The 23,532-nt window shown below is 44.8% G+C and overlaps 2 protein-coding genes across 3 annotated transcripts in view; both read right to left on the reverse strand.

Moving 5' to 3' along the window:
* The window catches only part of LOC115395989 (transcription factor COE1-A-like), a 78,821-nt gene extending 71,955 nt beyond the window's left edge, over positions 1–6,866 (reverse strand). Inside the window, exons 1-4 of one of the 2 annotated variants that reach the window (XM_030101715.1) lie at positions 6,551–6,866; positions 5,692–5,848; positions 5,075–5,138; positions 4,101–4,156 (exon numbers count right to left, since the gene is read on the reverse strand). In XM_030101715.1, the coding sequence (XP_029957575.1) occupies positions 4,101–4,156; positions 5,075–5,138; positions 5,692–5,848; positions 6,551–6,678 (405 nt within the window). In that variant the 5' untranslated portion in view covers positions 6,679–6,866. The remainder of the gene's footprint in view (positions 1–4,100; positions 4,157–5,074; positions 5,139–5,691; positions 5,849–6,550) is intronic. The other variant, XM_030101716.1, reaches the window with a different exon arrangement.
* A 2,727-nt stretch (positions 6,867–9,593) lies between these two features.
* Positions 9,594–23,177, reverse strand: LOC115395988 (RING finger protein 145). The gene is made up of 12 exons (XM_030101714.1): positions 22,951–23,177; positions 19,155–19,406; positions 17,757–17,865; positions 16,872–16,963; positions 15,597–15,832; positions 15,260–15,435; positions 14,590–14,730; positions 14,322–14,504; positions 14,095–14,242; positions 13,843–13,965; positions 13,531–13,764; positions 9,594–13,453 (listed from the first exon to the last, which is right to left on the reverse strand). The coding sequence occupies exons 2-12, from the start codon at positions 19,336–19,338 to the stop codon at positions 12,710–12,712; spliced, it is 2,370 nt and encodes a 789-aa protein (XP_029957574.1). The 5' UTR covers positions 19,339–19,406; positions 22,951–23,177; the 3' UTR covers positions 9,594–12,709.
* Positions 23,178–23,532: the final 355 nt, after the last annotated feature.

Here is a 23,532-nt window from a genome sequence, read left to right on the forward strand (position 1 = left end):
TTTCCGCTATAAAATGTTCCTTTTCACCTACAAAGCCATCCACAGTCTCATCCCTCTCTGAGCTCCTTCCTTTGGAAAGGCCTGTGCGCTCTCTCACATCTCCTTTCTCTGTTCCCCTCACTGTCATCTCTGTCCACCTCACGGCACTGAGCGGCTTTACGGTTCATTCCTGCTGACCTCTGCAACACTGACTCACTTCCTCACTGTAAGTCCCAGATCAAAACTCGAGTGTTCGGGCTTTAATAGCCTCAGTGAGAGGGGAAAGCTTGACTTGTGTTGTTGTTAAACAAATATCCATCTGTGTATTGTCCATTCACCCATTTGTGGAAGCACAGTGATGTGTTGAAATCCATCACAGAGCAAACAGAGACACAAACGCACAGGCGGGACATGAAAACCCTTCATGCCAAAAAGAAATCCTAGTTTTTTGTTTTTTTGTTTTTTGGCAAAAGCCAATAAATGTGATGATTTGTTCACAAACAGATGATGAAATAAGTGAGCAGGTCAGGATATCCAGTTCCTTCTCTTTGGTTTCCTCCATGTTGACTCATCTCGCTCTCTGCCAACGTTTGCCTGTTTGGAATTCACAGCGTGAACGGCTTCTCGCATTTTCAAGGCTCGCGTTTTGTGAATCAAATAAAGTTGTGAATCAGAGAGAGTTGTGCTAAAACCGAGGTTTAGTGTTTCACATCCAACTCTTGGCTTGTCCTGCTCAGTAACCCAAGACTTCCGGAGCCCCGGGGAGAAGGAATTGACAACATGAAAAAATAATTTGCAAATGAAGCTTCATCCACCCTCCGAGGAGGGTTCTTGTGTGAGTTCCTCTGCCTCTGCGGCCCTCGTTTGTCACAGATTCTACATCATTGTCACTTTGGCTGCTCTGCGCCTCGCTTTCATCTGCTTTTTCCTCCCTCTCTCTCTCTCTCTCTCTCTCCCTCGCTCTCTCTCCTCCCTCTCACCGCCTCACCAGGCCTTTCACGCACCATCTTTGCCGCGCTCTACTCCGCCTTTGAAGTAGCGTGACATACGCGGCGTGTAAACAAGGCTCCGTTAAGCAGGGGAACACACTTCCTCCTGCGTTAGTGTCAGGTCGACTAGCGAGCTAGTGATCCGACAGGGCCGCGGTGACAGACGCTTTATTCTCCGGGACGGAGTCGTGATCAACGAGTGCCTCGCTCCGCTTCTGAAGACGAGGCGGTGCTCTCCTCCTCCATTTAACACCATCAGCGAAGGCCCGTACTGTGTGCGTGCGCACACACACACACATGCACACGTGCACAGGTAGGCAGACAAAAATAGAGGAATAAAACAAAAAGGCAGAGTAGTGAGGAGACTTTTCTTTCCAGCCAGTAAAATCACAATCTTAAGTGAGAAATAAATAGAATCAAGCGTGTGAGACGAATAAAACCTTGCGTTGTGTCGACAGTACAGAGCCGAGCAGGTAATCAAAACACAACCTGACGAGTAGCCATATTTGGTAACTTCCTCATTTCGCCTCCTTTCTTCCAAAGAGTTCATGACAATCACCGAAGATGTGAAATAATTGTGGGATACATTGAAATAAATGCTGCTTTGCTAGGATTTTTATGATTTTTTTGTAAATAATAACAAAAAATGATAGTTTTCCCACTGATACATTTTGCCCTTTTTCCTTGGAAAATCACTGCTTACTCCAAATACCTAAATGTCAAAAGAAAAACTGACAGTAGTTATGAAAGGGTTAACATTTCATCACACTGATCAACAACTGGAGCTGCAAGTTTGCAAGATGCAGAAAATGTCCCAAATGAAAAGGCATTCACAAAGTCAATCAGCTGATCCAAAAACACACAAATAAACATGATTTACACAACATAGATTAAGACAGAGCAATAAATCTTAACGTCAGATTAAACACTGCTGCTGTCAGTCTCCGTGATGCATTTTTCTGTCTTCAAACTTTCTGGAAAAAAACATTTTCGGAGTTTCCTCTGCGGTCTGAGAGAAGCATTTCTGACACTTGCTCCTATTTTAATCCCTGGTGATTCATGTAGTTTATCCAGAGAGCTTGTGAGTATATTATATATCACCCACATCCTTTTTTATTATTATCTTGAACTATTTCTACGCCTTTGAGCAGCCTTTTAAACACATGAGGAATATGCCGCTGCTGCAGCCACGTCTAGACCAGGGAGATTAACTCCTCCATACTTACAGCTGCAGCCACATTTCACTTGTGAAAGTGGAAATTTCCGACTATAAAACTATTGTGTCATGTTTATTCCAATACACAAAACACCAGGGATGTGCAATAGCTTTTAAAATTATCAATAGCTTATGTTGTTCAGTGTTCCACTGCACCATATGAAAGGAGACAGCAGGTTCCAGCTGAGTCTGGGGGGGAATTTTTTACTTTTGTTTTTGGATCAGAGTCCAGCTCTTGACTGACAGAATAAACGAGGCATCAGTGCGAACTCTGCACCGCTGTGTGACTCAATTTTTCCCAGTTAGTGAAGCAACAATGGCTCCGAACACAATTCTGTGTGTGTGTGCGCGCGTGTGTCCATATGCTTTTTATTGCTTTCTTTTTCAGGACAGGCCGTCAGGGAGCAGAAGCCCAAAACGGCTACAGTTCAGGGATTTAGCAGGTAAGGGAATGCATTATGTCGATGAGAAGGCCTTAAAAACGCAGCACTGTAAGTATGAAGTGAGCGTGCACGTGAGACACTGCAGCGTGAAAGTTAGAAGGACAGCGGCCATGACGCCACTGACCAGCGAGGCCAAGTCCACGACTGTTATGATTCAACCACCTGTTAATGCTCCATTTCCATACCACTGGGAATAAAACACATGCTCACACACACACACACAAACACACACACACACACACACACACACACACACACACACACACACACACACACTCAGCTAAGCGTGCCTTACTCCTCCAAATGTTGCCATAGTGCCAATACACACACACACACACACACGCTGCATGCATGAAACACTAAATACCTGCACACCTGTCCCATTTATATTCCTGCTCTCCTCCACACACACACACACACACACACACACACACACACACACACACACACACACACACACACACACACACACACGCAGCGTGAGGCAGCTGCCCACAGGTGTGGCACACACACCTGCCGCCATCAGCACTTTGAGGACAAATGAGTTTTCTGTTTCGAACCGCAATAAATGTTTAGGCAAGACAAAGAGACACAAGTCATCCGTTCAGGATGGATTTAGGCCTTTTCTCGGTTGGACTTTCCAGCGGCGGCAAGACCTGCCTGGATATTGTGGGAGTGTGTAGCAGCCTGTCACCTCACCAAACTGGAGCTAAACACTGCCATTAGGAAACAGTGTGGTCTCCTCGGCCTGCCAGACAGCGTGAGGCGCAGCGTGGCAGCAGTAATGTGAGACTCTGTCAGAGCCTGGAGTCACATTAGCAAGTGTTCAGAGCATAGCAGGGCTTTTTGGCTCCACTCATCTCCCTCTCACTCACACACACACACACACACACACACAGATATGAGTGTTAATTCTTAAGGCCTCGAACACTCAAAGTGTCATTCTTCTGCCTCTCTCCAGACTGTCGCTGCCGCTCTCCCTGTCCTCCCGTCTCTGTCATACGTGCGCACACCAACAAAAACAAAAACATTAGCAGAAAAAATTGGATCTGATCAGAACGCCTGCTTCTCCGGCGAACTGAATCCCAGAGGTGCCGTTATATCTTCCCACTTCCCACTGTGAGCGGCAGAATTGCGCTGCTGTTCCTCAACACCCGCTTACAAGCCTCCTCGCTCTAATCACAGCGAGAGAAGCTCAGGCAAAACCGCCTGGAGCCACGCAGTGTGTGTGTGTGTGTGTGTGTGTGTGTGCCCCCACCCACATGCACGCTGTAGAAACACCCACACGTACACAAACACCCGTGTGTGTGTGTGCGTGCACACAGTGGAGGGCGGCGGAGTACAGGCGGATCAGTGGAGCAGCTCATTGTCAGCGGAGGTAACAGGAGAGGTGACAGACCGCTGTGTGAGAGAGAGGCAGGGTGTGTGTGTGTGTGTGTGTGTGAGTGTGTGTGAGTGTGTGTGTGCACTTACCTGTTTAGTCATAGAGTCTATGAGTCGAACATAAAAGTCCTGCTCTGTTCTGATGCCTGTTGGGAGAGGGAAGGAAAGAGAAGACTATCACTGCCACGTGGTTTCTGACAAACACATTAATCCCTTCAGAAATATAAATCAACAAAACACTGCAGCAGTGGGAACAATTAGCCCAACTTCTCCGTTTTTTCCTGGCATCTGGCATTTCACAGTTGTAAGATAATAAACACACAAATAACTTCATTCTCACACTCTAAATTAAATACATTTTTTCAGGATTTTGTGCATTTTTTTCTGTTGACAATTAACCATTTGCTGAATTTATTCGGCTTCTGTGTCTTCACAGGTTATGTCAGTTGTATTTATAGATATCAGAAATTAGACTTCTCCTTTGCTGCAGGTTGCCAGGTCCTTTAACTCTAGGTGAGGAGATGTGAAATCCTGTGAACATTTTGACTAAAGCAGCCAGAATTCCCACTTTTCTGCACCCCTGTAATATGAAGATGACTCTGCCTTCAAAAGCTGTGTTTTCTCCCTGTAATCTCACAGCAGGATGGAGCTGTGATATTCACTCTGCTGACAGACTGCAGCTCAACCTGTCAGACACCCCGCATCACAGTGGGCTAACTGGTTTAGGGACAGTGACAGTGATAAAGCCACAGAGCTGCAACACAAATCTCCCAAACAGCTGCCATGATATTCCACTAATTGAAATCGGTCAAATTAAGCAAGGTTGAAACTCTGCTCTGAGATTTTTGTGCGACATAAAGAAGTTGTGGCAGCCTGTTGGCCCTTTGCAGCACTTTGGGGATACAATTTAGTTAAAAAAAAAAAAAAAAAAGAAAAGAACGAAAGAAAGAAAAAAGAAAAACAGCTTGTTTTATTACTGCGTAATTAAGTATAAAATCAGAAAGATTTGGTGAAAACCATTTTGGGGTAGCGATGCGTGCGCGTACGTGTGTCATTTGGCTCACCGTTACTGTAAAGGAGCTGCAGCCGGTAATGGATCCCGTTATTCGTCTTCTCTCCGCTCGTTTCCTGTCCACACAACAAACATGGATCCATTTATAGGACATTTCGGACGAGTTTTACAAGCACTGAGAAGTTCTGCTTTATGTGCCCAGCTGATGCATTAAAAGTATAATTCCACCTCTGTAGTGTCTTCATAATCGTTCTGTTATTGTGGATTTTTTTTTAATTCCTCTGTAATTTTTATTAGAGGACCAATAAATCCCACATTGAATCCTCCTGCTACATTTCATCTAATTTATGCGTTGTCATAATTGTGTCGTTTCTTATAAAACTGGATCGAAATGGCAATTAAAAACCATCTTACGTTATTTTTCTTATTTATCAGAAGCACAAATAGACAGAATAAGGTGTTTAAAACATGTTTTTCCAAGAAGCAACATTAATAATAATAAAAATAAAAATAATAACGAAAAATCTCTAAACATTGGATATATTATTAATAATTAAATGTGATATTTAATAATCATTAATGACATAAAGCAATTCCAATAAATATCCGGGCCCTCTGATAAGATGACAGCCAGACAAATAAAAAGATGCTCGTGGGAAAAGCGATCACCTTCTCTTTCTCGATGAAGTCCACGAAGTTGGTCCTCTCGATCTCCACCGGCTGGCCCTGCCGGTCGTACAGCGCCAGGACGAAGTGGAAGAAGTTGGACTTCCGCAGGTTGGAGGGCGGCTGCTTCTCGAAGTGAGCCCGGGCCAGACCCACTCCACTGCGGACACAGGGCGGGTCAGGGTGAGGCTGGTGCGTTCAGGATAAATGAAGTGTTTTCTTGTTGAAAATGGGTTTAAAAAAATGTGGGGAAAATGGCAAATAAATCCACCTTGTACTGGTTTTTTTTTTTTTGAATTGCATATCAAACTCATTTGGAAATGATTCCGTTTATGAAAAAAAGGAGTAATTTTATCAAAAAGCGTAAGAAGGAGTTATCAGGAGATTTTCTATTTCGTTTTAAAGTTTTTGTTCATGAATGATTGAAGCCATGATTTGTCCGCCACATGCCTCGGGACCAGCCGGATAAATCTTTTCCTCTTTAATATAACAATAAGAATATCTAAAGTCTGAAGATTAATTTTGATGCAATTAAAATCCTCAGAATAGGCCATATTTTAATGATGTCTTATTTATTTCACATGCATTAAAACTCAAATCACAAAGTGAACACTGCGTAAAATAGTTTATCTTTGTAGTCATCAACTGTTAAGTCAACATAAAATAATTCTAAATACGGGTATAAATTCCCTCCAAATTATTGGAACAGATAAATCCACACTTCTTCCTCCGGACAGCTGTTTCTCCCGATCCGGGCTCCCTGCGGCAAGGATCCTGACGGTGAAACCCGCCGGGAGAGTTTCCACCTTTCAGCATCACCAAATGGGGCCGGAGTGCCTCCTTCTACCCGGACAGGGCTCACCTTTGGGCGGCCGTGTTGGCGTCCAGCACGCCGCCCCCCTGCATCCAGCTCCGGACGTTCATGCCTCCCAGCGGCTCCTCTTTCAGGCTGCTGCCGCTTCTCTGGATGCTCTCCTGGATCCCAAACATGAACGGACCTCCAAAGCTCGGCGCGCGTCCCTCTGCTTCTCGGTTCTGTCCCTGCCTGGAAGAAGTGCACTTGCTCTTCTTGTAGATCCTTCACTCCAACGTGCGTGCGCTCTTCACGGCTGCTGCGCTCAAACCGAGCAGTGCGCGCTTTATTCCTCAGATTTTAGTCCTGAAGGAAGGAGTGGACGACAAAACATGCCGAGAACATAAAAAAAAAAGTTCAAACACGAGGTTGTCTCACGAAAAGGACGACAGGACATGCCAAGAGTGGAAAGATGTGAAAAAAGTCGCTCCTCAGATCCACAGTTTAAGATGTCAGACTCGCGCACTGATCAGATGTCACCATTATCTCACACTTTCCCCCTTTTGCTTTCTCCTCCTTTGCCTCAGCACACTGATCCGGGGCGGGATTTTTTTTTTTTTAAGCTGGAGGTCGGTGATGTCCAAAGCCACGCTGCGAGCTGCGGACGATCCCGAGCTCTCCTCTCCTCTCCTCTCCGCTCTCCTTCTCGCTTCTCTCTGCGAGGAAGTCGCTTTGTGACTCTTCCCAAAGGACCTCTGAGAACCAAACACGGGCTTCTCCCGCCCCGGGGGGAGAGAGAGGCTGCTAGGATGGGAAGGGAGAGAGAGAGAGAGAGGGAGGGGACAAGACGGGAGGAGAGAGAGGAGAGGAGACGCCTCCAAACAAAGGCGAGAGTCTGCGCGGCGACCGCGGAGCGGCTCGGTCCTGCCCGGGAACCCGCCGGGGTCTCGGTCGCCGGACGGTTCAGGATCACAGTCTCACGCGGGAAAAAGTTTCCCCACCGCTACAGTTTGAGGCTCACAGACCAGGATTCGGACCTGCAAAGTGCTGGATGGCACTTGGGCAGCGCGGAGACCCGGGAGTCACTGGACGATCACAACTTCATCCTGACGCACGGCGACTTTTACGCACGACGCCGAGCAGAGATACCGATAATAAAACAGCTCGTAAGAGTGTGGCGATGTGGACCTTAAAAGAATATACAGAAAAGGAATAAATCAATGTAAAAAAAAAATCTAATATTTATGAAATTGTTCTATTTTCTGGGCCAGAACTCTGTGCCGTCCCGTGCGTCAACTCTTTATTCTTTCCTTCATCACATATTTTTGATGCACCTGAAATGAAACCGCAGCTTTTTACATTGAGGTTTAGTTTTATTTCCACCAGTTGGTCTGGTTTAATTACAATATACATATATCATCGTGCCAACACACTCCTGCTCCCTCGCTGTGCTCTGCAGGCCCGCTTATTGCCGCCGCGCGCCGCAAGACGCACAAACAAAAGTGACAATAACAATAATTAGCTCAAAATAACAATGAACATAATTGGGGATAATTGCTACCAGATTCCCCTGCTTTGTCTCTCCATCTCGCGCCATCTGTTATTTGAAACAATTTATCACGTCGCTGGAGGAGGAGGTGTGGAGGGGAGGGGAGGGGGGGTCCCCACACCAAATCCCAATATTAATAGATAATTCTGGAGTCCTTTTAATAGAATAAAGCTACAGCGTATTGATCTGTCGAGGTGCAAAAGGTCAACAACTTTTGTATTATTCAGCTGGCTGTGGAAATGATTGGCAGGGCAGAGCTGGCGCTATTCCAGAGTCTAATTCCCAAAGGTTATTGAAAAACGCTCTTGACCTTGATTATGGAGAATAAGAGTCTTTTATGCTCCAGTTTCCTGCTTATGGAGGGAGACAGTGGCGGATCTGCCCGCGCAGGACTCACCGGAGTTCACAGATAGACTGTATATGAATGGAGAAGTGTGAGGGGCTCAGGCCGAGTTAGATTAAACGCCTGCGTCAGTTTGTTTGAAAATAATTTAAAATATATTTGGATTCGTTATTCAGATCTAACACTGTGCAACAAAATGAAATACATAAAAAAACGAAATGCAATGTTAGTTTGTTCTATAAACGTTTGCATGTTGTGCAGCTTAAAATATCCAAGAGGAATGACAAACACAAATCATTATATTCAATCAATTAATCTCCTGTCTTTTCTAAAAATTCAGGGAATTGTGTGGTTTCAGTGTGAACTGTGCACAAGTAGTCATCTTTTACACTAAATGATAAAGTACTGATTTCTGAAGCCTGATTTCACTTTGATAAATTATATTTGGGAAACATATTAAGGTGTATTATTAAGATAATTTTAGGGTGTATTGTAATATAGAAAGATTCGAATGGAGCGCGTGAGCCTTTTAAAGAACACAAACACGAGACAGATAAATAAACCACGCATCTTATCAGATGTTTAAAAAAAAAGAAGAAGAAAAACACTGGTCTGTAGTGCGTGTGCGCGCGGCCAGTGGAGGTTTGTCCTCTGGCTCTCAGCCCAAATTTCAAATGTCTATTTTAAAAACAGCGCAGCGGCGCCCTCGTGTGTCTGAAATGTGCAATTACAACAATGGACGTCTGAACCAACCCAGCTGTTCTAGATGTAGAGGTCACCTGTTCTCCGTCCACACTGAGGCCCTGAACCCTGCAGAGAAAACACCCCAGCAGGTTATGATCTTCACAATCCCATTCTTTCAGCCATGGCCATAGAAGAGGGTGGGGAAGTAGAGTAAAGAGTAAACGTAGAGTTTTACCTTCCACCTCAGTTCCCTCTTCAAAAACAATAAACTGAAAGAATTAGGACTTAATATGTAAGTATTTCTATTGTTGTCTGGTGTTTCTGACTAAAGCATTATGGGCTGCGTATTTGCATGGTAGCTACTATATGATTATCAAATCAAACAATTTAAAGTCTGGTTAATATTAAAAAATAAAATAAAATTATGAAGCGACCATAATTCAAATTTTGTCATAATCACAAAACTAAAGAAAGCAACACGCAAACACACACACACTATGAATGTAAAATGAATGAAAAGCCTTGAGTGTCCAGAGTGGATGGTTCAGTTTATTCGACATTCAATCTTCGTAAAGTAACCAAGGCAATGCCAGGCATGAAGTCCAGAAACCAACCATCGAGCACTGTAACAGATCGCAGCCGGTATTCAGAGCCGGGCTTTAACAGAGCGATTCTTGAATTTATCTGTGGAGTACCTAATCAGACCAAAGCATCTGAAACTGAGTTTTTTTTGTTTTTGTTTTTTTTTTAATCAGGGAGCCTCAGTGAGAGCGGCCCCGACCGCGATTCGTCGTTCTGAGGTAAATCTGAACAAAGTCGTCAGTCAGAGGCAGCTGTAACAGACCGCAGTGCCGGAGATTAATCCCCCAAATTAATTATTGAAATGTGTGGCAGCTGTCGATTCCATTCATATATTTGCTTAAACTTTCTGACCAAGTTCTAATAAATTTACAAGTAGTTGTTGACATCAGGATTCAGTCAAAGTACAGACCTTTAGTTCTGGTTGCAATAAATAAATAAATAGAGATAAAAATGCTTTGATATTGATGTACATGAACAAAATTTACTGTCATTTTTTTTTTTCAAAAAAACCAATTTGATACCAAAAATATCAATCTGATTTGAACCGATATGTACTGTGTGAGAATGAGAGGATTGGTGGAAAGAGATGAGATACAAAGCAAACACACACTGAAAAGAAGCAGCGATGATTCATGTATTTATCTGCCAGCTCAGTCGTGGAGCACATGAAGTCAATCATGCAGCTGAAATTTCAAGAGATGATCTGGAAATTGTAAAAAAAAAAGAAAAAGAAAAAATAATGTCAGAAAAATTGAAGTTTTCAGTCTCAAGAGAGACTCCAATATATGTGGAATCAACAGCTGACTGGTTTTCATATAATACTGCAATGCAGAACTCGCACAGGCTGCCAGTGACTGTTCATCTTGTGGATCACATTTCATCCTGCAGCGGCTCTCTCTGCACAACACCGCTCAAATGTGCACCAAATTCTCTCCAACCATTTTTTTTTTCAAGTGTTTCATTTTAAATCAAAGTCCAACGAATGGAGTTGATAATAAAATGAGAAAAGTCATATACAGGAAGTCCTTATGTTCGCCTTTCAGAGGAACGTTGTGCAAAATACATCAAACTCTACAATTCCTCTCTTTTAAAAAAATAAACACAGAAAGTTAACGGGGCGCCGGCCAGGTTTGATCCTACACCGATCATGTATTCATTCTCAGCCCTGCAGCCGGCGCGCCCACAAGTCCAGAACAGAGTCATTCATAGTAATAAGACCTTTAGTAATAGTGGTAGTAAATAATACTGTGAAGGGTTTTACAGGTGCGTCTCCCGTCGGTCTGCGCCGCGCTGCTCCCACTCCTAACAGTAGAGGGCACCGGAGTGATCACAGCAGCTTGAAGGCGCGTCATGCAGACAGGAGAGGCTGTAACACTGGCTGGTCTCGCACATCGGAGCTTGGTTCCCCTTGCAGGCTTCCAGGGCCAAACGTGGGAGAACGCAAGCTCGGATCTCACCGACGCATCAACACTCCTCTGGTTTAATATAGGTGCCATACAGAGCAACACTTATATACATCACACACAGACGGGTCGGGCTGTTTCCTCGTACACAAAACGAACATCAGAGGGTATTTTGGTTGCCGACAGCCACAGGACAGCTTTGGAGCGTTGCTAGTATAAATGACATTAGTGCAAATACAACTCAAAAACAAAGAAATGGTAGAAAAAAACAAACAAAAAACATTTGTAGCGAGGTTAGAGCACACTCGGGAGGACAGAGACTCTGTGGGAAGAATGGCAGCGTGCAAGCTCGACAAAGCGTGCATCGGGACTCGGCATTCTCAAGTTTTAGTCTTTCAACACACACTTCTTCCACGTCCTGCCCCAACTGCATGTGAAGGAGGCGACTGAGCGTGAGCATGTGTGGTTTGGGAAGGGGGGGGGGGGTATCAAATGGCTCAATTTGCTGGTAATAATTCATGGAGTGAAGTGAGTGAGCGGTGATGATGGTCGTATAAAACACAGGGTGGCGTGATTCAGTGGAAGGAGGTGATCGAAGCAGCCTCAACAATCACAGAGACCGGTTGTTGTGGCTGAATCAGCCGAGTACCATGAGTGGAACAAAGCCGGCGGCGGCAGCGTCGGAAGCTCCCCGTCGGCTCTGCGGATCGATCTACGCCCCACGTTCTCCCGAGACACACAGCTGTGTTCTCTCTTCGCGGATCCCTCGATTATCCTCAGTCCGTCTTGCGCCGTGCAGTCTCCCAAGAGCAGTAATGTAAAAATGACCCTTAAAAATAACGTTAATATAAAAGTTTGGCGATGAGGAAAAAGCACTGTTTCTGCTGGGACCAGCCAAACAGCCTTGAGTCGGAGCTTGACACGTGAAATGATCGGCGGTTATTTCCACGAGGGGCCGACGATTTGTTCAGACGGCAGCGCGTCTCCTCTGCTGAGCACCAGGCAGCAGGTCGTGTCGCGGCCTCCAGAAACGCTTCGCTTTCACAACTTCAGTCATCCAGCAGGATCGTTCTCAAACTGAAGAATTTGCAGACTTTTATGAAATGTTAAGACTTTGCCACGGTTTGAAATGTAACGGTCAGTCCTCCAAAGTCCACCACTGCCCTCTGAACTCTGACCTCTGACTCCCCTCTCAGTACATCATGGCACATACTGGACAACAAGGATATCTAGACGCTGATAAATGAGAGGAAATGTCTAACGTCCATTTAGAAATTTAGGAAACTAGAAAAAAAGAGTGACGTGTGATTATTTCTGAGATGAGGTTTCCGCATCTCATTTCTCTGATTGGTTTTTAAAAACCATAAACGAATTGAAATAAAACCCAAAACATTCAAAATGAACAAAGTCGCACCTGTGATGAACCCAATACTGTTGAATGTTAGAGCTGTCAGAGGACATAATTAAACAAACAACTTGTTCTTTTTTTGAGAGAGAAATGACTCCTCCAATTAATTTGAGGCCATTTAGGCTTTTCTCTCAATAACAGATATAAAAGTAATGAACTTTGACATCGTGGGACGAAGGCTGATTACAGGATAATCATATGGATTCACTCAGAACGTGTTTATATGTGCATGCATGTAGGTTTTCTGTTACTGTGGAGCTCAGAGGCAGCATGGAGGAAGAGGAGGAGGAGGAAGAGGAGGAGGAGGAGGAGGGTGTTCCTCAGAATGAGGAATCTGTTGGTCTGACTGAGACGATGAGGCAGCAGACGGCTCCTGGCTCTCCACTGGAGAGACGGGCTCCGGTTCGGCGGGGGTCGGGTCTGTCGGGGCAGACGGCTGATGAGAGGTCGTGGGGGTGTCTGGGCGGGGGAGGGGTGCAGGAGAGCCAGGCGCGTCCGACGTGTCCGGGGTGGTGGAGGGTGGAGATGGATGATCAGTGTTTGACTGGTTCTGCTGAGAATCAATCACAAGCAGAGGAGAACAGGAGGAGGAGGAGGGTAATGGAGGTTTGAGGATGTTGAGGGGTTCAGAGGGCACGGCGGGGCTGGAGGAGGAGGAGGAGGAGGAGGAGGAGGGGGAGGAGGAGGAGGAGGGGGAGGAGGAGGAGGCTTCGCCGTCCGACACCACAGGTCCATTATCTCTCTCCTGCTCTGTTGATTCCTCCTCTTTCCCGTCGTGTGAAGGAGTGTCCTCCTCTTCCTTCTTGGCAGCTGGAGCGTCTTCCTGTCCTGCAGGGCTCTGATTGGCTGCCGGTGTCTCCTGGCTGTTGACACCGGCGGCTGGCGATTGGCTCTTGAGCTGCGAGTGGCAGAGAGGGCACGTCTCCTGGACGTACAGCCACTTCTTCAGACAGCCAGCGTGGAAGAAGTGACTGCACGGAGTGATCACGGCACTGTTCATGTCCTGGAGGAAAGAACATCTCGCGTTAGCCCGTCTTTGACGCGTCTTCCTGGTCGGATCTCCGAGACGGCGGCTCGTACCTGATAGCAGATGGCGCAGATGTCGTTGTACTGCTCCAGCTGTGTGTTGCTGGCCGTGGGAAGGCTTTTGATCTTGTTTACAGCGTCTCTCCTGAGCAGGAAGCTCTGCCAGCCCAGCTGAGCTCTGAGCCAGACGTTGTAGTACGAGTGGACCAGGATGATGGTGCTGCCCATCACGCTCCACTCGCCGAACACGGTCTCCGACACGCCGTAGCACACCACACACACGGCGACCTGGGGAGAGCAGGAACCAGTCAGGGGGTTGCTGCCGTCCGAGACTTGCTCGCGTGCTTTTCGGTTTGAGAGGTTTACCAGAAACTCCAGCAATCTGTAAGTTCCATTGACACAGTAGATAACCTCGTCCATGTTTTCCACCGGAGCTTTACGGAACTCCTCCACCATGAACAGAACGTAGATCAGCAGAGTGCCAAGAACCTGGATGTGACAGAACAGAGCTTTTGATTTCAGTTCGCTCAACAGGGGTCACTGAAAACTGCCAAAACCGAACAGGAGGCAGACGATCACACCTTTCAGATCACGAGCTACAGTGTGCCTGTGGATTACCTGCAGCGAGGTGAGGATTGAAGACGAGATAATGATCAGAAGCCAGAAGTCCATGTGGAAGAACTGGCAGATCATATAAGCCATGTATGCAGGGAAGATCAGCAGGAATAGACACAAAGACACCGCGCGGAAATGCTTCCACAAACTCCTGCAAGACAGAGACAGGCAAAGCTGTACTTAACATTTCTCTCAATAAAAACAAGAAGAGTTGTAGGAACGCCTCTTACTTGTCCCTAGATGCTCCCAGAGCAAGGACTATGGGGTCAGCGATCTCCAGCATGGACTGAAGAATAGAAGCAACGACGATGAAGAGGATGATGGAGAGGAGGAAGGCTCGGTGGATGACCTGCAGCTCGATGAGGCCGGTCTGAACAGCAAGGATCAGGAGGGTGATGCCTTCTGTCATCCCTCTGCACCGACAGAGAACAGCACGGGATTAAAAACAGAAGCGGGTACCAACAAAAGGCGAGCAAATGAACAAACACGCGGACGGACCTGTGCATGGTGTTATCGTTCATGAAGGCTCGGTAGCCTTGCAGGTAGAACTTGCACAGAGTGAGAACTCCCAGTGCGATGAAGGAGACGGTGAAAACCAGGCCCAGCAGAGAGTAGGGAGTACTGCAGCATTCTGCAATACTGCGAGGAGGGAGAGAGTTACGATTGGTTAGAGTGACAGTCAAACACAAAATATTCTATTTGAAACCCTAACCAATGAAGACACAGAGGAAGTGTTAAACAAGTTTCTCTCTTTGGGACAGAACCATGGCCTCATTGAGGGAATGTTAATGTGAAGTCACGCTCCGTCTAGCTCAGAGGAGAGAAGCATGAGCAATCAGAAAGAGATAAACAGAAATGAATCCTCAGGTCTTAATGGGTTAAAATACCTTTGGGTGCATATCTATTATGCAACGAGCAACATCTGCTGGGATTTATTCCTGCCCGCAAACACAATCCAACAGTTGTTCACACTGCCCCACTTGTGTATTACGTTGTCGAGAAGGAAAAAAAAAACGATCAAATCCTTTGGGTCGCTTGGAGCTCATGTGGGATTAGAGCAGGTTTTCTGTGAGCCACTTCCCACTTTCATCCTCAAGGGACTGGTTATCTGCTAAGTTCATCACAAGTGATGAACCACCGCAACCGATCAACCATCTTAAGCTCTTACCTGGTGAGAAATAGGAAAAGCAGCCTCTCCCGTGAGGTCGGCTGGTCTCTGGTGCTAAAGTAGGAATAGATCTGCAGAGCGAACAGCAGCAGCCAGAAACACATGAAGAGGACCGGAAGGACCAGCTGGTTCCACAGAGACATCCCCAAAGCGAGCAGGCCATACACCTCCACCACCTGGACACACATACGTTTATCTTTGTGGTGTATGTAGGACAAAGGACAAAGTCAGAACTTTGGTAACATTGCAGGAAATCGGTCAGAACGGCTGCGGCTTCAATCCTGCTTGAAAAAACAAAGCCTACTTATATCATTAATGCATGTGAACAGTTACTTACCTGAGCCAGCTCTCGGTATGCGGTCTTGGCCAGGTTATATGGTACCAGCAGGTTAGAGGCCAGAAAGTAAATGACCTCTAATCCCGTGAAGATCATGGAAAACTTGTTGATGAAGACGATGGTCTCCAGAGGGACCAGACACAGTCTGGCCACCAGAGGGAGCAGATGAGCGGAGAAAAGCCAAATCCTCTTGGTCTGCATCACACAGGAACACAGAGTACACACCACCAGCTGACCTGGAAGAGGCACAAGCCAAATGTTACCATCACAGCAATTCACAGGTAGATGCTACATCAACACAACGGCTCCAAACCATTCAGAGAGGATAAAGAGAAAAGTATGGTTGCTTTCCCAAAAAACTGTTAAAATGAGGAGGCATGTTGCAGATTTGATGGCTATTTTATTTTGAGCAGCTTGTGGTTGACGTATGCTACAGATCCCTGCTAATTTAAGCCGAAATACAAAATTGGGGAGAGCTGTTAGTACAGAGGAGAAATCTTCACAGAACATATGTGATGCAATGAGAGAAAGGCATAGAAATTTAAAAATGTCTAATTAGAGGCAAAATTAGTAAAACTCCTTCAGTGCAGAATGAGTCATTAACACATTCGACATAGTTGTCTGGAAGACAAATGAAGGCTATTAGATGTGAAAATACTCCTATAATGACTTTATGGTAATTACTTTGAACGTTTCAATTGACAACTGAACATTTAAGCAGTGGACGAGGCAAAAAGTGGAAAAATAGATTTCTCTGTTCACAGAGGCTGAAGCCTTCCATCCTTCTCCACCACAGTTTATTTTCGTCACTATGATTCCGTTTCTGCTTTCTCAGGCTCTGGCTGTGCGGTGAAATCGGCACGTGGTGTGGACTATTTATAGCTGCGGAGACTCCGCTACTCTCCAACAGGATGATGGAAGGGCCTCGATGCAAGATTATTAGCAATTTCAAAAGATTCGGCTTTCATAGCTCTCAGGGGCAGGAGCTGGTGTTGAGGGAGATTTATGCTGATATGAGTGAAGTGCAATGAAAAAACAGGTCGTTGGTAGAGGCAAGCCACTTCACCTTTTTTTTTTTTACTAAATTAGAAACAAAACTGGAGTTGCAATTTCAATAACTTTACTGTAGAGCAGAATGTAACAGGAAACAGTTCAAATATCTATTTGAGGAAGCACTCATGAGCTCATAAAAAGGAGCTACTTCACCTCATTTACCCTCCTGCCCATGTCTATACGGTGCAACCATACTTCAAGCACTCATGTGTAATACTCTACCTATCAGTGCGGTGGTGAATCTGTTCATGGAGAGCGGCTCCAGGTAGACGGGTCCTTCGTAGCCTGACTCCAGTTCACTGCGAACATAATCCCTAAAAAAAAAAAAAAAAAAAAAAAAAAAAAAAAAAAAAAAAAAAAGGTCAGAATATTCAACATGTACGAAAATCTCCAGTGGGATGTAACATAACACTCACATGCAGTTCAAACATGACTATATATACACACACACTGGGATGCATGGGGAAAAACTCCCAAAGCATAGTATGTTCATTCGTATAGTCAGTACTCATTAATCACCACAATCACTATGCGATCTTACAAATTAAATAACAGGTCCATTAAAACATATTCAGGTGAAATGGCTTTATTTCTTATCCATTCCTATTCTATTCTAGTTTTTCCATGTTAGGTTTGTGAGGAGCTGAAGCTGATCCCGGCTGACTGTTCACAAAGGCCTGAATCGGTGACTGCTCCTCCACAAACAGAATTTAGTCATTTTCATTCAAACTGGATGAAATTCTTTCCATTCAGAGGTCAAAATCTCCTGTTTGCACCGAATAAAGTGATCACAGTGACCTGCAGATTTATATGCACCAAGAATGTCTGACTCAGTCAGCACAGAGGACTGCTTCTGTTTGACACGGCAGCTTTTAAGTTTCAACTGCTGGTTTCTGACAATGGGTACAGCGTTCCGACGGCATTAAGCAACTCAATGCGTCTTCCACAAGGACTCTGATCAGGGAGAAAACTGGAGTTTAATGTCTTGTTCCAATCCGGCCTCCTGGCAAGATATTTCATTCAATCATTTTTTTTGTATCCAAATGAGAAACAAACTCAGATAAACGCGTGGAAACATGTTACACTGATAATTATAAACAAGTGTACCTTGAGACTTGGTGACCAGCAAACAGCAGCAGGGCCGTGAGAACATACAGGTAGAGTTTGACCAGATGTTGACGAGGCAGAGTCAGGAGCACTAAACTCAGGATGTAACCTGTGGGGCAGACAGACATATACACGAGAAAAATAAATAAGAAGTTGAAAATACAGACATTTTAAAACCATCCCCATTGCTTTCTGCATGCAGAGCACTCATATACCATAACTGATGCATACGCATTTGTTCAGGGAGCTATTTTTCTGCGTGGAAACCAGCTTAACCCTAAAACAGTTCACTATTCAAACCAGGTCTGAAAACTCCTCAGCACATAGCAACGGCTACTTTGGTTTTACCGTCTCCCTCGCTCTTTATTCTCTGTCCACCCACAATGCTCATCAGCACATACCAAGCCTATTGGCTCATTAACCAGCGGCTGCCAAGTCTGAGAGCACACTGAGCCACATGAAAACACAGACAAAGGAAACTGGACACAGTGCTCTCGGTTTAGGTTTTTCTCTCTCAGATAGTTTGAATCCATATCTGACCAGAAGGATTTTCGGTGTCATCATGGCGTCATTGCTTCGTCAGAGCTTTTGTGTCAGTGGATGTAAAGCCGTGTCTGCAGCGCAGTTTGTTCAATATACACACACGCATACGGCAAGCAGCAATACGGAGATTGCTGATCTAAATTGTGAGAACAAGCAACTTAGTGACGCATTCTATTAGTTGTTATTGCACGAGAAATCGACTGTCCTGTGAAGTCTGACACACACTGTTGTTCTGTGAATTTGTTCACCGACATGTGAAAATAAACAGAATGTGAATAGAGGTTCACACCTGACAAAGAACAGGGCTCTCAGTTGGTATCTTTTTCTGTGTTTTCTTGTTTAAATAAAATCCTTTACTCCTGTTCGACAGAGCTCCCCACACACTTGACACCGGCATCACATAAATTGGGACACAGCTGTGAACGTTTCAGTGGGGTGTGAATAACACAGCTGGAGGAGGAAAATTCAATTTAGGCTGCATCCGACCATCCATTTTTTTTGTATTTTACCACTGGGTAAATCAGGCAGTTTTGGTCACACTCCACTTGTCCCTACACCAAATAATCCCTCTCGACTGCTCTGAAATTACTTCAAAGCCCCGCGTCATGGCTCGGCGCCCACATGTGAGCTTTGTGAAACTTATCAAGTCAGGTACTGAGGAACGGATGGCAAAATTGAAATCTGGCCATTTGAAGCCAAGAAGTTAAACTGTGACTATGGGGAAGAAGCAGCATATAAATAAAGCTCCTGCACAGACCTTTACAACCTGACAGGAGCTTTAGCAGCAAATGTGTGAAATTCAACTTCGATTACCAACACGAAACATCTGTCCAAAGTGTGGATGCCATCACTGACCTACGTAGTGCAGGTAGAGTGCCAGGTATTTATACTGAAACAGGGGATTGTTGGAGAGACTGGAGCGCTGGATCTTCTGGAAGAAGGAGCTGACGTCCCAGCGGTACAGCACATCCAGCAGCATGATGCTGGGAACACGCAGACCCACATTGAGTACGGCCTCCACACGGTCCTTCACTGCCATGGCTTCGGGTTTCCTCTGATCAGCAGGCAGAACTGACCACTGGGATGAGATTTTTAATAGTGGGTGCTCTGCAGGGAAGAGAAAATGACAAGAAAAACAGAAGATCGAGAGTTAATAGGATGCTGTTGCAAACGATGAGGAAAAAAAAACGGTGAAAGTCAACTTGCAGTAAAGGAGGGGATTAATGAAGGTCACAGAAAAGCAGCAAGACAGAGGAAGCACAGAAGGAAAGGAGCAGAGACAAACTCTCAAGGTGACGAAAATCATTTCACATGAAGCATAACTGCAATAAAAAAAATCTGGATTTCTGCATCTGTCGGCCCACATTAAAACCACCGACACACTAGATCTGCTTTTTTTTTTTTTTTTTTTTAAACAGTAGTAAAATTTGATTGTGGCTGGTAGACGAGATAAACTACCCAGCAACAGCAAATGCCCAGCTATTAGCATGGGGCTGGTGGTAAATTTCCAGTTTTATAACAGTTATTACACAATAAACCTACTGACGACCGTTAACATGCTGATGCTGACCAAACACACACAATATGGCTGCAGGATTACACACTTATCGTGGGTAGATTCAAGGTATGGAACTTTTGGCAGAGGGATAAACTCTACAGCTTGTTTGAGTTGCACAAAAATCACCACATTACTAACGTCAATATTAAACACTAGTTAGAACTTAGTTTCATTACATTCATTTGACAGGAACAGTGTAAAGAATAAACAAATTAAGAGAGAATAAACTGAAGCAATCTTTATTAACAGTTAATACTTTTGATTGTCAATTATTTAAGTCACTGCCTCAATGAAACTTAGTTAACACAACAGCTAAGATCTTTTATGTCTACAGAACTAAATTTCACCTCCAACCATTAGCTTGAAGCAGGAAGGGAAGCACTGAAGTACTACTGTTGACCCCACACTGATTTATGGGTCTAGTGATAATAATGGTGGCATTACAGACTGTAATGTAATAAAGGGCTGTGCAACACTCAGCACTGCATCAGCTGCTGCACAGAAACCAAATCACCAAAGCAGCATAAAAGACATTTAGTGCGATTTATTCTGTGTCCAGAATTAGATGCTAATGACACACAAATAATTTTAATTATGCTATTGAAATAATTACCTACCCAATGTTTCTGGGAACTGGAGCAGTAAATAAAACCAAACAGCACTGCCAGGTTTGGTTTGTGACTGTTCAATGCTCACCCAGAAAACAATGAAACATGATCCAGGGAAAACCCAGCTGGCCAACAACAGATAGCAACAACTGAGCATCCAGCGAAATACTGAACAGTGGTTACTGCAGAGATAAGCTCGACCAGAACTACGATTTGCAAAGTAAAATATCCAGTCTTGTCCAGCAAATGCAAATGATCCCAAGTGTTTTTGTTTGACTCCACATAGCCGCAAACTTAGAAGTACTCCACGAGGCATGAGTAAAATACACACTGTGCAAATGGTTTCAGGTGTTTTTAAAGCCGGTGCTATTCAGGTCAGTCTTGACAAACGAGGCCTGCAAAATCTGCTTATTCACAAGCTCTTTTTTCCCCCCACAGACCTTCCTCCTACAGCAGCACATTGCTCTATTCTACATAACACACAAGTTTATTTACTTTTACAGCATTTTCTTGTAAATCCACTCATCTCCAATACTGTTTTTATCAAACTCAGGGTCGTGGCAGGGCAGGGCAAGCAGCTCACCAGCTATGGGTGAAGGCAGGACAGATCATGGACAGGTGACCATCACAGGATGAGAGAAAGAGAGAGACCATGAAACACCAATGTTCATGCCGACAGGCAATATTTGAGTCACAAGTTAACCTCTAATTTGAGTTTTTGGACAGAAAGACCCCAAGACTGAAGTCATACTGGGAATATTTTTGATGTGAGTCTAGAGTGCTAACCACTGCCTCAACATGCAAACCATTTCTGAAACTAAAGTGCCCAAAGTGAGCTGTTTGTAATTTACAAGATAGAAAAAATATCACAAAGTGATGCGAAATATCTATATCGTGTTTCTGCAACGTCTTGTAAATCTCAAATCCCCATAAAACTGCTGTGGTGGTCACTGATTTGCCGTTCTGTCAGATGGGAACAGCATTGTGCATTTCAGGACCCTGCACATGCACATCTCCATATGGAAGTTATGTTTTATTTATTATTATTGCTTACATTTCAGTATATATTTTTGACATCACCAGTTGAAGATTATTTATATAAGCATTCAAGAGAAATCCTGACAAACACAATTTCTAGATTTACAGGTTTGTGTGGAAACAGGTGACTGCATGCTCATGTTCATGACTGTTTACTGGAGATATATATGAAAGTGAACACAAAACAGTGCAGGTATTGTGAAGCTTAATCCTGCACAAACACAAACACTTTCAATTAGACTATTAAAATATCCCACATAATACTGATTAACTACAATGATTGTGTGAAAGAAATACACTTGATCTAATCTTTTCAAGCTCTCCTGGTGATTGCTTCAAGGTACTGTGAGTGAAAAGCATTTGTCAGGTTAAGTGGTTCAGCAGAAGCTTTCATGCAAAAATGTTCACTGACAAAGCAGCTTTTTTTCTTGTAAGACCTAAGACCTCCAACAAATCAGCCATTGTTAATCGGGAGCTTGAGAATATTCAAAGTAGCACAAAAGGGAAATTCCAGGAAGCAACACGTTGCGGACTGAAGATTAGAAAGCCCCTGTGGTGTTTTCTGTAATTCTTAAGTTTTATAAGCGCCTGTGGAAACAATACATTGATGTGCCAACTGCATCACCAGTTTCCACTCTCCTCACGTACAGTTGGAGGGTTCCCATAACTTGCTCATAGAGCAGTTTCTATCCCCTGAAACATCCCAGCAGCCAGTGACAGGACCCTGATTACTTACATAACTGAATTCACCTCGACTATCACTGGCCAGACAGAAAACGCTTCGCAAATCCGAACTTATATAACACAGCCGCCTACCGCTATATTTTTATCACTCGTAATCCATTCACAGCAATGTCTTATGAGGACGTCGGGTGAAGTTATTAGCATTTCAGTGCATATTTGAGGCACACGGCAAACGATATGGATGAGTGGTTGGTGCATCGACTGTGGTACGCCATGAACTCTAGTAACCCCGCCGTCTCGACTGGAAAAACCTCTAAGCTCCGCCGCTAAACTCGACCGCTTGTTGCAGAGTTAAATGTGAAGCACAGACAAAGTGGAAAGGGCGTCTTCAGTTTCCGTGAGCACGGCGGCTGGGCTGGATACGTGAAAGAAACAGGGGGAAAAAAAGCGGTGACAGTGTACGTGAGGAGATGATGGGCTGCATCGAGCAGGCAGCAGGCACAGCGCCAAGCTAACGCAGGCGGCTAGCAACAACACAAGCCCACTTCGGCACAAATAGCAATAAAACCCCACAAAAGATCCATTGTGACGCCACATCACACTGCATCAGCTATAGAAAACATGCTCGGTGAATCTTATTACTAGGAGTGGATTTTATAAACTGTTCTCATCGGCAGCCAACAACTTTAACAGCAGCGTAGCAGTAAAGCTGCCGCTAACGACGGCGCGTACACTCAAAAGAGACGTAAAACTAAAAACTTACGTTTGAAGGCGGATGTTCGCACTCTGTACAACGGTGTCGGGATGCTTTTCGGGTCGGATATCGACCATTTTAACTCGGCACCGCCCGAGTTAACGGTCCTCTGGATGTGAGCGTTTCACAGTGAAAGGACGCGGCCCACCCGCTCATCTTACCCAGCAGCCATTACCGGGAGTACCGAGGAGGATGAGCTGCGCATGCGCAGTGCTGCACGTCCCGCTCACTTCTAACATCAAGACGCTTCTTTATTTAGAGATAGGGCACAACTCTGCTGCTGACCAGTTGCGGGCACAGATAGACACTAGGTGGAGCTGAAGTACTTTTTCTTCAGTCATCTGGACTGATCAAGTGCCCTTACCAAAGCATTTTTGTTAGTTTGTTTTTTTAAGAGAGTACATTGCCACCACCCCGTGAGGCGCGGACCCGTTTTCAGTAGGTCTTTGCCCGACAAAGTTCAGGAAAAAAAAGGATGAGCATATCTTCACACTCCCGAACAGTAGGTGGCGATATTTCCATGAAAAGCAAATTGACCCCCCCCCCCCCTTCACGCCATAGAAGACCCGCTGAAGAAAAGCAGATGATATT

Source organism: Salarias fasciatus, chromosome 10 (assembly GCF_902148845.1).
Source record: "Salarias fasciatus chromosome 10, fSalaFa1.1, whole genome shotgun sequence".
Classification (NCBI taxonomy): domain Eukaryota; kingdom Metazoa; phylum Chordata; class Actinopteri; order Blenniiformes; family Blenniidae; genus Salarias; species Salarias fasciatus.

Coding starts and splice junctions, on each gene's coding strand:
- LOC115395988 (XM_030101714.1), bottom strand. CDS start 19,338: ATGGCAGTGAAGGACCGTGTGGAGGCCGTACTCAATGTGGGTCTGCGT. Junction 14,243..14,321: donor CTGGGAGCATCTAGGGACAA/GTAAGAGGCGTT, acceptor TCTGTCTTGCAG/GAGTTTGTGGAAGCATTTCC. Junction 13,966..14,094: donor CAATCCTCACCTCGCTGCAG/GTAATCCACAGG, acceptor TGTCACATCCAG/GTTCTTGGCACTCTGCTGAT.